At 46.1% G+C, this 13,564-nt stretch overlaps 1 protein-coding gene across 6 annotated transcripts in view; it reads right to left on the bottom strand.

Moving 5' to 3' along the window:
* Nucleotides 1-13,564, bottom strand: part of FOXP1 (forkhead box P1) — a 597,798-nt gene that overhangs the window by 31,011 nt on the left and 553,223 nt on the right. For all 6 annotated transcript variants that reach the window (XM_060161351.1, XM_060161347.1, XM_060161349.1 and 3 more), the window contains one exon: nt 1,640-1,723. In XM_060161351.1, the coding sequence (XP_060017334.1) occupies nt 1,640-1,723 (84 nt within the window). The remainder of the gene's footprint in view (nt 1-1,639; nt 1,724-13,564) is intronic.

Genomic DNA, 13,564 nt, shown 5'->3' with positions numbered 1-13,564 from the left:
AATATCTAACCTCATATCATTGGTTTTAATCCACGGAGGAAGGAGGAGATAATCGCATTCTCTCCCTTGTTGCTAGGTTTAGAGATGCAAACCCTTCAACCTGGGGAAAACCATTTCCCTAACCAACGACAACCATCTGAAGACTTCCAGAGAGTTTCAAGCTCCCTATACCCGCTGGAGAACTCAGTGGAGTCATGCCAGGATCTTACCAATTTGCTCACCTGGGTTCATAGTATTACCCAGGACCCTCCTTAAAAGAAGGGGTTGACAGGAATAGCACCGAGAGCACAGCTGACTACTGACTCCACGATACTGAATGGCCTCCTCCTGCCCCCCTTTCTCTTGGGTAGCCTACACATTGGGTCCTACAGCCGTTTACTGCAAAATACATGGAAACCAAGGGCTCTTCCCTAGTAAAAATGGATGTGCAAAGTGTTTAATGATTTTATGTCCTATATCTCAGTAATGTGTTCTGTTTCAGACATTAATTTTGTCTGCCAACTGCATCTTGGCAGGCTACCATATTTGCTGGGTTAATAGTCTGACTCCGTTTTATTTCTATCACCATAAATCATACATGTATGGGTGTATGTTTGCTTTATTTATAGGAAAAAATCAGTCAAAACAGATAAACCAATACTTTGCCATTACGCCGCATCACTGCATATTGATTAAAATTGCTGGTACTAACTATAGATTGTCAACGCTCAATTAATTTTCACACAGTGACTCCAAGCAAAATCAAATAAAGGCAGTGTACCCTTAAATTTTACAAATCTTAAAAATCAAGAAGCAAAGCACTCTCTCCATTGTGAATAATCAGTTGAAGCTACTAGATTTTGAGAACTGTAAGTGTACAAGAAACACAACTGTGAAAGCGATCAATTTGCAACAAGTAATGAGGCCTAAGACAGGATTCGGGGTTCAGCTACCACACTTCCACTTTGATATTAACTGTCTGTGCTTGGTGACACTCTTGAACGTCAAATAAAAGGGAACAAGGCAAGAAGTAAGAGATTGCTAAAAGCGAAATGTAATTTCAGGGTACCATGTTGGGTCTCCTCACCGCGAAGGAGTAATTTTCGCTTCAAACTCTTTAGTGACCGTTAGATGTTCTCCGTAATTATAGCCTCTGACTATTCCGACAGTGTGTTTCCTCTTTCTTTCCTTTCTTGCAGTTAGACTGGACTGGACTATCCCTCACTCCTTTTCTCACACCCACTGCCTCTTGGCTAAACCATGCTGACATGCCTTTTTCCTCTGCTTTCCTGGTGTGGCTGTGTTCTCTCTGTGTTTCCACCATTGAGAAATCAGAAAGATTGCTTTCTGTTCTGTTTTGTTTTTTCCCTTCTAGTGAGCTCTCGTAATATGTTTTAGTACCTTGGTGTAGCATCAATCATCTGTCCCAAAGAAGAGCTGATGGTGGGGCCTCGTGGCTAACGACCGTGCCTGAATCATCCCATGTCTGTCTCCCTAAATGCCCAGCACACTGCCCTCTTCAGAAAAGGTAATCAGAGCCAGATGGAGCTTAAGTCTTTCACTACTCAAAGCTGCCAGACTAGGCGATCCTCCGTCCTTGGGGTGGGGAAGCGGAGAAGCAACACTGTAGGGTTCCCCACGGGCGTCATTCAGTACTTACGGGCTGAGGGGCAGTTTTGGGTTCCGTAGACTTCACGTGCAGGTGGGTCATCATGGCTTGCAGGCGCTCTTTGTCTTTTGCAAGCTGGTAGGGAGAAGACGCTTTGTTATTTCTTTGAATGCAGATGCAGCACTCCTTTAACATCCCAAATGATACACATTCCAAATTACACTATGGCCCCCTGGCACACGACAAAATGTGCATCACTGCTGAATCGTTTTGAAATCTATACGACCACTGCCAGACTCCGAGTTACTAGAGGTGTTAGTGTGCGGTTTCTCCACACAAGATGCACGAGCCTGTAACTGGGAAGCCCTAGACCTGCTGGCACCAAGGAGTCCCGCGGAACACAGACAGCTACGAGACGAAACCGTGAATCACGCCTGTTCACCAACCTGATTCAGGAGGAAGCCAAAGGAGAATAAGCTAGGGAGCTAAAAACTCGTAAATGCATCCGTTGGGGTTGTGGAGAAACTCCTAGGCACACAGATACACTTACGCAAAATTAACTCCATCTTTCTTCACAGGCAGGCACAGGTGAAGACAGTACTGGCCAGCGACTTTGGCAAGGCAGGCCGAGAGCCCCCATTTTCGAGTGAATGCAGAAAAAGCTTACTCATGTCACGGACTCAGTATGTGAGTACCTACTATGTGCTAGTCTCATCGTACCAAAACTTCAAGTCTCCTCATTCTATCAAACGTTATCTTCTGAAGGCACATGAGTTTCTAATTGGATGTATGCAGTAGGCACTCAGACACTACTTATTACATGCTGCCTTCTTTATGCTTGCCGTGGACTCTTTCATACACAATGGTATCTTTGATAGTTCAAGATCGTTGAGCATAGGGGACATATGACAATTATGTCTGTAAAAGAAGTGGGAAATGTATCCCCCAAAGGTACAGATATTAAGAGAACAGCTGTAGAATTTTGGGGAAATGTAGAAGAGATTAATACCAGAGAGAGAAAGGGGGGGGGGGGAGGAAGGAAGGGAGGGAGGAGAGGAGGAAGACGGAGAGGGAGAGATAGAAAAAAAAATCTTCATTCAGTACTTTTAAAGACTATTTGTCCAAAATAATGCCTTAAAGTTGGAGAGACGCATTCCATCAATGTCACATAATTAACATTAAATCTTTTAAATAACAATTAATTTTTTAAGTCTAAAGTTATCTGCCCCCCCCCCCCAATCAAGTAAGACTCACATTTTTAAAGCAAAGTGTGTTTTAAGGGAGGGGTATGTTTCAGGAATTGGGGCAAGGCAGAGAAAAGGGAAAGGGTACAAAAACAAGAAAGAAAAAGCTTTGGGCTTATCCTAACTGGATGACTCAGTCTCAAGCCATATCACATTTGATTTTTTTTTTCTTTTTATTCCCTTGTGGTTCAGGGAGGAATAAATTAAGAAGAAAGAAAGAAAGAAAGAAAGAAAGAAAAAAGCCTTCTAGTGTTAGCATTTATCTTTCAACAAACAGGAAATGAAAATGATACCATATTAGGAGCCACTTCATGTTATTCACCCTCTGTTCTTTAGTCAGTTATTGAACAGCCAAACTAAAAGATGCTCTGAACACATAATGCTAAAGGAATTTAGTTTTCCAAGTGGCTCAGTTAGAACAATTAAAATGTTAGCAATGGCATTTTTCTAGTTATTTGTTTTTTTATGTAAGTGTCCTAAGTTTTTCGACGTTACAACTAAAACATTCTTAGATTAAGAAACATGTTTTGTTTTAAAATTACTGTGGAGCAGAAGGAATGGAGGCATATATGTCGTTCTTTTTAAAAACAAGAAGTGGGCTTCCCTGGTGGCAAAGTGGTTGAGAGTCCGCCTGCCGATGCAGGGGACATGGGTTCGTGCCCCGGTCCGGGAAGATCCCACGTGCCGCGGAGCGGCTGGGCCCGTGAGCCATGGCCGCTGAGCCTGCGCTTCCGGAGCCTGTGCTCCGCAACGGGAGAGGCCGCGGCAGTGAGAGGCCCGCGTACCGCAAACACCAAAACAAACAAACAAAAAACAAGAGGTGGTCTGTTGTACTGAACGTTACAAATTAAAGGGTGGGAGGTGATATTTACTGAAGAGTCTGATGAATATTAATCGTGACTTAATTTGGGGGTGAACACTGTTGATGGAGCAATTACAGAGACCAAGTAGAGGGAAGTCCAAATTCCCAGCACCAAAAGAAACCATCACCTCTCTCTTCCTTCCAGATGTCTACCAGGCTGACCTTTTACTGATCAAAGGTGGTAATACCACGTGGCAAACACATACCTAGAATTTGTATACCCAGCCACCTCCATAACCCTGGTGGCCTACTGCCGTAGGGAATCTGTTCTTATTTTCCCGTGTGAATATTACTTAGAATTCATCGTCCATGTTGAGAATTATCCAGGTTCCTTATTTTGCCTCAACCTCAAGCCTACCATCCTAGTTCTGCTTTACTGTGGAAAGGTGGGCAAGGTTACAGGAAGAGGCAAAAATCCAAGTTTTTGTTGCTGTTTATATGAGTGTAAACTAGCATGTCCTATATATTCTTGGAAGGGTTTTGGATTTTTATCATCAATAACAGCTCTAACTCTACCACAAACTGTTGTAACAACTGAAGGAAAAAATCCGCCAAACTCACCTTTGGGGTTTTTTTTAATGCAAAACGGCTAAAAATTCACACCTAGTGAAACCAGCTCCTCTGTCTCAAGTGCCTGTCTTGCATTTACAATACTCACTGGTGCTTCGAAAAGCCTGCAGATTCTTTAGCACTTTTTATGCCATCATTCCATGAGCTCACCATCCCCATCGATTTTCATGGCATCCCTTCATTATTATAATATGGGAATACAAACATTTAATATTAGCAAATATATTCCAGCGTTCCCTCTACTGAATCCCATGACAAGCAAAGAAAAGGAAGATGGGAAATTCAGTCCGAAGGTCAACTAAAAATGCAGCTGACAAATTTACCCGTCTTTTTATGTTGTGATATCAAGAGAGAATTACCCTCTCAAAGCTTTCCCGGTGGGTACAGGAGTACCACCCAGCATAAAAGGAATGACAACAGGACACACGTTAAGGGGAGCTGCTTGTGCAGTGTTTGTTTACATTAGCACGCTTGTGCCCCGTTCTGCAGAATGACAGCAGAGTCAAAAATGGGCTAAAAAGGACGTGGACCCAACAAGCAGACTTCGATGGATTTGAATCCGGGCTCTGCGACTCTGAGCACATTATGTAACCTTTTCAAGTATTTTGTTTCTCCTTCTAAATATGGAATAATAATCTCTGAACTTCCAAGAGTTGTTTTGAGGATTAAATAAATTCTTGCACATAACAAGCTTAGCATAGAACCTAGTGCTTCGAGAATGCTCAAAAAAACCTAATTCCTTCTCTCTCGTTTTTTTTTTTTTTTAATAGGAAAGTTAAATCAGTCAAGTCTATCGACTCCTACTGGCTGAGTATATGTTAGGAATCTGGATCAACATAACAGGGGTTCGTTCGGTGGAGTTTGCAGCTGGGCTAACTGGGGGGGAGAATTTTGATGTTTTAAAGAAGGGAACCAGAAGCGCGGGAAAGACAGGCCCATTTCTCATGGATTTACTTCCTTGCTTCTCACTGTTATCTGTCCCTCGTCCTGAGCAAACGCTTTTTCTCCCCTCGGCTGATATAGGTCATCCCCTTTTCTATTACCCATGGCCTCAAGTTAGGCTTTAGATAGTCCACACTGGGCAAGACCGTAACGGGGGTCTCGCTCCAGACTTGCTGATAACTGCCGAAGGCTAGGGGCCCCGTGCGCCACCTTCAAAGATAAAAACTAAGGGAGATTACGTTCATCCTTTCAGCAGAGAAAAGGGAACATGGTTTGGGGTTCACTGAACACAATCATTCTCTACACTGTCAGGAGGACTACTCATTTTAAGCCCAATGTGGCGGTTCTCACTTGTGAGAAAAGAAGTCTTGAAATAAGCGAAGGATTTGGGATGTGGGAAAAAATGCTGGAATTACTGAGGATGGAGAGAAGAAGGGGCCCGGCCACTCATTCGATTTCACAGAAGCCCAGACGGCTGTGGCTAGGTCAAGTCTTCTGGTCCTCGTGTCGTGTTTTACAGCTGGGGAAGCTGAGGCTCACGGGGGAGAACTTAACCCGAGGTCATGGAGCTGGGAAGGCGCAACGCTAAGGCTAGAATCCTGGTGACAGGATGCTTGGTCTGACCTTCCTACACCGCTGTGATCCCAGACATCACCTGGGACACTGCCTGGGAACCCAGATCTCTGCCTCTCTCCCTGCCTCCATGCTGCCCTCCGTAGGCAGAACCGCGGGCAGTGGGGGCAGGGTGGAATGTGCAGTGTTACCCAGGTCATGAGGCGGCGAGTCCGGGTCAGTGCAGTGGTGATCCCCAGATTCACGGGGATCTGACCTAATCTTGCTGAGCCCAGTCCTCCAGGGGACAGACGAGGGAATAGGTGCTTCTAAGAAAGACCCCAAGGGTCCAAGTCTAACAAGGTACGTTGGGAAGACACCACTCTCTTCCATGGACTGAGCGTGCCTTATAGGGGGGCGGTCTAGACTTCCTCAGCAGGTTTGCATACAGTGACGGCCCCAACACAACTGACGGAGGAAGAATGGATCTTGTCACCTGGGGTCTCTTACGGGCGTACGATCCAAAGGAGAAAAACAAGCCAAAAAAAAAAAGAAAAAAAAAGCGGCAACTGGAAGGAGGAGAAATGAAACTCTTCTAACCAAACTGAGTATTTACCAAATAGCTATTTTCCAGCCACTGTCTCTAACTGTGGTCATTCGCAGGCCTTCGCAGCTCGGTCTTGAAGGCCAACTCCAGCTCTCAGGGGGTAGGCAACCTACGGCTCATTTCACCCCAATCGAAGAACTTCCCGACTTGTACTGTATTCTGTCACCATCTTAACATTCCTCACATGTTATTATTAAAGACTCTCTTGACATTTCAAGCAGACGCACACTGATACTCTGTCATAGTCTAGGAATTCTAATGCTCCTGGAGTAAAGCAGGATTTTAGACTATGAAAAAGCAGCGTCTTGGTCTTCCAAGGGGGGATGTGGAAGTGAGACACGCAGAGACCCTGCGTCTCTCGGCCCCTGGCACGGGGCAGTGGCAACATGAAGCTACGATGCTATTAGGACTTCCCTTTCCCCAGCACCGCTGAGCTTATTCAGAGAGAGTCACGAGGCTCTAGGAGGCCACCGCTGTGAGGAACTGTCCTGAGAACTGCTTTGAGTGGGGTCAGAAAGGTCCAAAGGGGGACCCGTGACAGATAATATACTTGCGAAAGTCCAGGAAGTTGAGGTGATTACAAACAGCCCCGCTGACGGTAGAGGCGTCACAGGTGAAGTCCCCAGAGTCACTGATTTGTGTTAGGCTTACTGTCTCTCCCTCTGCTATTTGCAACTTGTGCACTTTTCTTTCCGCTGACATTTTCTTAGAGCTTACAGTCCCTGGGGTAGATGGATTTGGAAAACTTCAGAATGAGCCCGGTGCCGCTGAGCTCCAGGCCTGGCCCCGCTGCCACGGACTGCTGGGGAGAAAGCTCCTCGAGGCAGAGGACAGCGTGGCCTCACCGGCCAAGCTTCAAAACCCTCAGTCTGTAAGGCCTGGGTGTGTGCAGAGAACCTCATGGGGTATAGCAGAGCAAAAACTGGCCACCCCAAAATGTCTCTCTGGCATGCGGATTATTTCGAGCTGAAAAGACTCAAGGCCCAAAAGACTCAGACACTTTGACCTTCCCCGCAACTGCCTAAAAGAATTCAGAGGACCTGTCGGAACAGAGCCATCACCAGCAGGATCTGCAAAGAATATGGGCTAGGAGGTAGGGGGTGAGAAACTCGGCAGGGCCCAGAGATCAGAGTCCACTCTGTGTCCCACTGTCTCCGCGTGGTCCCACAAACATTTATTTACCAAACATTTACTTTTCCATTGCCCTGTGAGGTGCCTTCCTCCCCTCTGAAGGCCCAAACCCCTACCCCCAACACTCTCTTTTGTCTTTAGCTGAAGATGGTATTTATGGTGAGGGTTCTGGCCATTTTGCTAAGTGACTCCGTTTTTCCCTGGGTCACTCCCGTGTATACATGCTGCTACACTTTTGTTTGATTTTCTCCTGTTACTCTGTCTTCGTGTCAACTGAACTGTGAGGCCAGCCAGAAGAGCCCAGACGGGGAGAGGAAAATGTGTCCCTCCCTAACAGGGCCATGACCACCCTTGTGTAAAAAGCCATAGAGCAGCACTGGGCAAGCGAAGGAAGATGGGTTACAAAGGCTGGGCTACAATCCCAGGGCCGGCCCATCACCTGCCATTAGCTTTGGACAAGTTAATCAGATCGTCTATACCTCAGTTTCCTCTTTTGGAAGCTGGGAGGGCACCAGTTACTTCTCTGACTCTCAGAGGACCGTCATTGTTAAGATCACCATCCGTTTCGTAACACCTTCTCAGAGAGCAAGAAGAAATACTACATTAAACATGCTCATGTTAATCATGTATGAGACACATACTGATTTCCAAAGGTGAGATTCGCCCTTTGAAACATGACTCTCGGGATGGAGGAAATAGGGTAGAATCTACTCACAGAGGGGTTGTGAGGATTCAGTGAAATTAAGGGTAAATGCACTAGGACATGCCTTGGCGATACAGTAGGAGCTCGATAAATATCCCTTCAAATGGTTTCCGAGCTCCTTTAGGAAACAGTTACAAGCAGAATATGGGCAATCCACAGATCTCTTCTACAGTCGACGGATCCCAGTGGATTGGGAGGGTAACCAACTCATCCCAGTTTGCCCAGGACTCTCCTGGTTCGGAAAACCGAAAACCCCGAGTCCCAGGAATCCCTGAGTCCCAGGTAAGCAAACTGCGATGGCTGGTCACCATCCCATCCTGTTGAACAGAGAGTTGAATTTTAAAAAGAACACAATAGTCTTCCACTTTCCTTCTCCCTCCACTACAACCTAGGCATATTCTCAAGAGGCTCCTTTGGGCTGGAATGTCCTTGCCAGGAGCTCTTTTCCCTGACACCTCCACATTACAGGAAGGAAGAAGCTGCCTTACTTATCTAGATCCAGGGCTTGGAACACACTAGGTGCTTGATGAACAGCGACTGAATGGAGTCACATGACTCACGCATAGAAGGTCTGCACCCCTCCACCCGCACTCCTTGCCTGGGGCCAAGCAGTTCATCCCCATGGGCTGGGTGGCTGCTTCTCCCCTTGGCTGCTTTCAGTGTTCACTTTAAAGGGTCTCGAGGCTGAGGGCTTGTGGGGAGGCTGTCCTGAGGCGTGTCCCCCGACACATGCTGCGCCCTGGACATGATACGCAGGCCGAACCCCCCAGGCTCCTCTCTTCTTTCCTTCAAAGTCCATCTTCATACACCAGAGAGGTTGAGCTGAGGACTGAGCAAGGTCACACGGTCACGCAACAGATTAAAAAGAATAAACACGGCCAGAGAACTGTATCTATACCACGAACGTCTCAGCTTTCCAAGACAGGCAAGTCCATCAGAAGACTGTTTTCGCTTGTTGTCTGTTAGACCGGATGCTTTTCCCTTTTTCCAAAACGGAATTCTGACCCAGCCACCGACATACCTTATCCCCAGCTCGATGGCTGAGTGAACCCAAATAACTGGATGAATATGGGTTTAAATCTGGGGGACAGCAGGTGCTCAACTCTCACGGAAGCTTCAGGTGCTTCCTTACGAGGCTGGCCATGGCACTGGGGGGGTGGGGGGGGGCGACCCTGACTCTCAATACATCCCCACGCCCTGTGTCTCTGCCCCTCCGTCCTGTGGGGAGGGAGCCTTACGCTCATGACCCACGTGAGAGCGTGCACGCCGACGGCGGGGATTTCCCCTCCGCTTCTAACTCATTTCCATTGACTGCCTATCGTCCAGAAGGTGACTCTTGTCAACAGAGAACACCTAACAGGTGGAATCTTAGAATACATCCCCTGACCTCAAAAAGGACATTCCCTGCCCTCGACCCAAATGATTTCTATGGCGTCCGTCTGTCTTCATGCTAGGTGCCTACGTGCACAGTGCAGAATCTCACGTCACTTCTCGGCTTGCTGGTAAGGGTTGGGGTTAATCCCCATCCCGTCCATTGACAAATGTCAAAAAATTACAACTGCCTCTGTAATAATGAAATGCAGTTAGAAACATTCCAAAGGGCTTCAAATGCCCACTAAGATGTCTTTTTGACCACCGTCGCCCCCCACTCCCCGGCCTTCTCTCTCAGTGAGACCAGTAACAGGGTGGAACATGAGAACTGAATTAACCAACCTTTCTCTGTCAACAAGCTCTACATAAGGAGTCCACTGCTAAGAAGACGTGCATTATATATTTTGATACCTTCCAACAAAAATAAAAACAAGACAGATGCATCTCACTCCCAGTGCTGCACAGATAGGTCTAAGCCAGACTCCATAACCCATCATCTTGATTTCTGCCTGGTCGCTTGAACTCTGCCACGAGAATCTTAAAGGCTTTTCCTTCCTTTTGGTTCGAGTGCAGTGTTGTACACAGAGCACCATAAAGGGAAACATGGCCAACCACACTATTCTCCAAGGGGAACGATGCTGATTTTTAAAAAATTGCATAAAATTCTTTAGGGAGGTCTGACTGTCGGTAAGAAACGCAAGGGCCTCCTGTTTGGGGTCAGAGTTGAGGTGTCTGGGGTTTAGATCTGGGGGCTGGCAAGAGACACGGGACAGCACTCCAGCGGTTTTCCCTGGCTTTGGTCACGTCTGGGACTGACTCTGTCCTCCCGAATTCTCCAGTGGAATCCTTTCACAATGATTCTCCAGGGTAGACATAACGAGCCTCTGTTGATCTCTACTGTAAGATCCAATTTGAGCTTACTGGGTTTGTTTTTACAGTGGGGGCGCACGTGTGACCTCTCTCCCAGACGTGAACACCAGAGGCCTCGGGACTGCTCTGCAGAGAGAGTCTGGGTGGTGGTCTCATCTTGCTCTACCAGTGATCACCCTTTGGGAATACGCTCAGGCCCTGATTGCTCTTTCCTGTAGTGCAAAGTGGCACCAACGGTTTTCACATTCGAGTTAATAAATGGTAATTGTGTAACAGACTCTGAGATACTCGGAGGTTCAGGTACTTCCTGGACCGGGAAATGGCTTCTTCAAGGGAAACAGAAGCAGCCTTTGGCTCAGTCACATACAAGGCATGCCCCATATGTCAGTCTGCTGTTGGGAGAACCGAGAGGTGACGGTGGGTGATGCCAACGGGAAACAAGACAGAAAGGCTGCGGAGACGCAAGAACACCCTTTCCATGTAGCCTAGCTGCTGCACAGACCTGGCTTCCCCAGTACCTCGGGTTCTCTGGGCACAAGGATGATTAGTTAAGTCAATTAAAAAGTACACTTCCAGACACGGGTGCATGAAATGGCAAATGGAAATACAAACATCAGAGAAACAGGAAGCCTCAAATGGGTCTGGCTGTGAGTATAACTGTACTTTGCCCCAAACTCTCCCAAACAGACCGGGTCTGCCACCCAAAGAGTCTCCGTCTGGTCCTTGCTAAGGGCATCGGGCACAGAAAACTGCTGACATTTTCTTGTGCATTTCATCTGATTAAATATCTAATGGGTAAAATCTGTTTGGGTTTGGCCCTTATCTAGCATTGAAAGTCTCTTTGGAGCACGCTTCTGATGTTTCCAAGAACGCATTAGTGTCAGCGAACACTGCCCAATGAATGAACAGTGCCACTGGAGAGCTATTTATTTATAGTCTTACTTTTTTTTTTCTAGAGAATAAGAACCAGGAGGGCAGCCCGATCCATTTCACTCATCTCATACTCCTTAGTGGCTCCTACAAGGCTCTTGCCATGTTACAGGCTCCGGGTAATGTTTGCTAAATGCATGAGTAGACAAATGGACGGATGAATGAATATCCCTCAGCCAGCTCTCCGCGACCCCCAATATCGGCAAGTATAATAACTGCAGGTGAAGCTGCCCTTGGGGGAAACCGACCAATATGGTGACTAGACTGGTTTTCTATACCGAGGCAAAGAAGGATGAAGTACGAAGGGGCGAGCCGACCTTTAGGGAGCCAGGAACCTAAGGGAACAAGTTGCTAATAACGTGATGCAAATTGTTTTCTTCTGCTCCTCTAGATCAGGAATTGCTTGGGAAACTTCTTCTGCAAGGGCCAGCCAGATAGTAAATATTTTCAGCTTTGCAGACCATCGAGACGCTGTTGGAATTACTCAACTTTTCTGTTGTAGAGCACAAGCAGTCACGGATAACACGTAAATCAATGGGCATGGCCGTGTGCCAACACAACCTTATACGTGGATGCTGAACCTCGAGCTTCATATAATTTATTCTTCCTTTGATTCTTACCTCCCCTACCCCAACTACTCAGAGTGTAAAGACCTTTCTCAGCCCGTGGGATTCGGCCCAGGGTCTGTAGTTTTCCAAGCCCCGCTCTCGACAAGCACTGTGTCCTCGTTGCAACAACGCTCTCAAGCTTGGAAGACACTGAACTCTTCAGAATGAGCCCCGCCTTCCTCCATTAAAGCAAACTCGCTGGCAGAAACGTTATAAGGAACATCACCGGTTAACTACCACAAAGTAACTTCTGGCCAGGTGATCGTCTTTGATTCCAATCAAAAGTTGAAAAGCCAGCCTTGGGTTTGATGTAGGACTGGAGGATGAAGGGAAATCTATGACTACGTGAAATGCACAAATAATCCAAGAGTCATCATATCGGTCTGTACCACTCCCAGGCCACATGCGCCAAAACTCAAACATTAAAGCTGCCAGAAGATAACCACCTGACTTACTGATCGTCTAACTCCTTTCCTTCTCCCACCTGCTTCCTGTGGAGGGTGAGGAGTAGTGAATAAAAGAGATAGTCAGTTCCTGAGTAGTTAACAGTGGCCCCGCACTCAGATTTGCAGTCTGGAACGCCAACCTAGGTGAACCATTACCTCTGGTAAACAGTTTATTCTAGCTGATCATTAAAAATTTAATTTTATCAATTAGATACATAAATGCAGGAACTTGGATCACTTTATAAACACCACCACTGAGACATGTAAATTCAGGTAGCCACAGCCATGGAGTTTGTTTTGTTCAACCCAATGCTTTAAGGGCTTCCTATGCTTTTCAACCACCAGTGAACTCTGGGGGTGAGATAAATATACTCCTTCTTTCCTTCCCAACAAACGTGCTAAATTTAAACATGTTTCCAAAGGCTTATGTAAGAATTTGGGGATTTTACGATGCGCCCTTTGCCTGTATAAATATCCCACTGTCCTAATAAGTTCATATCTGTAGTCTGAATGGAAAAATATTAACTACTTAAAGAAAATAACTTTTGAGACGTTCTGACTAAAAATAAAATGTGATTTGTCATATAAGATGATAACTAATTAAAAAAAAAAAATCCTTTCTATCCTGAAAGTCAAAACAAAAAGTTTAAGTGTGTGTTGGCTGATTTTTCTCTGCAACTATTTGAAGCTGTAAATGACTTAACTCAGTAAAATTCCAAATGTAATTATCTTCTGTACTTAGCCTAGGGCTCTCCATATATCTCGGCATTGCTGTCTTGCATACAAAATAGGCCTTTCGATGGCTGGTAACAATATAATGTACAACATTGTTTTAATTTCCCCGAGTCGGCTAACCTCTTGCCTACACTGAACCAGCCAGAGGAAGAAGCCACAGTGAGTCATCAAGCACTCAACAGCATTTTGGAACTCGGCTGCGTAAATGGGGTTTGTAGGGTCAGCCTTTTGCAACTGTACGTTTTAATAATCTCCATTTCTGACCCAATTTTTACTTTTAGAAACAAATTTTCTATTAATTATACCAAGGAGGGAATTACCGTTAAAATATGGTGGGGTTCATCAACAAGTTACATCAGGAAGTAGAACCCACACTTAAAGTGCCCCTCACCCAGATGTGATGCA

The sequence above is a fragment of the Lagenorhynchus albirostris genome, chromosome 10 (assembly GCF_949774975.1).
Source record: "Lagenorhynchus albirostris chromosome 10, mLagAlb1.1, whole genome shotgun sequence".
Lineage (NCBI taxonomy): Eukaryota > Metazoa > Chordata > Mammalia > Artiodactyla > Delphinidae > Lagenorhynchus > Lagenorhynchus albirostris.
This window is presented reverse-complemented; position numbering and strand designations above follow the sequence as displayed.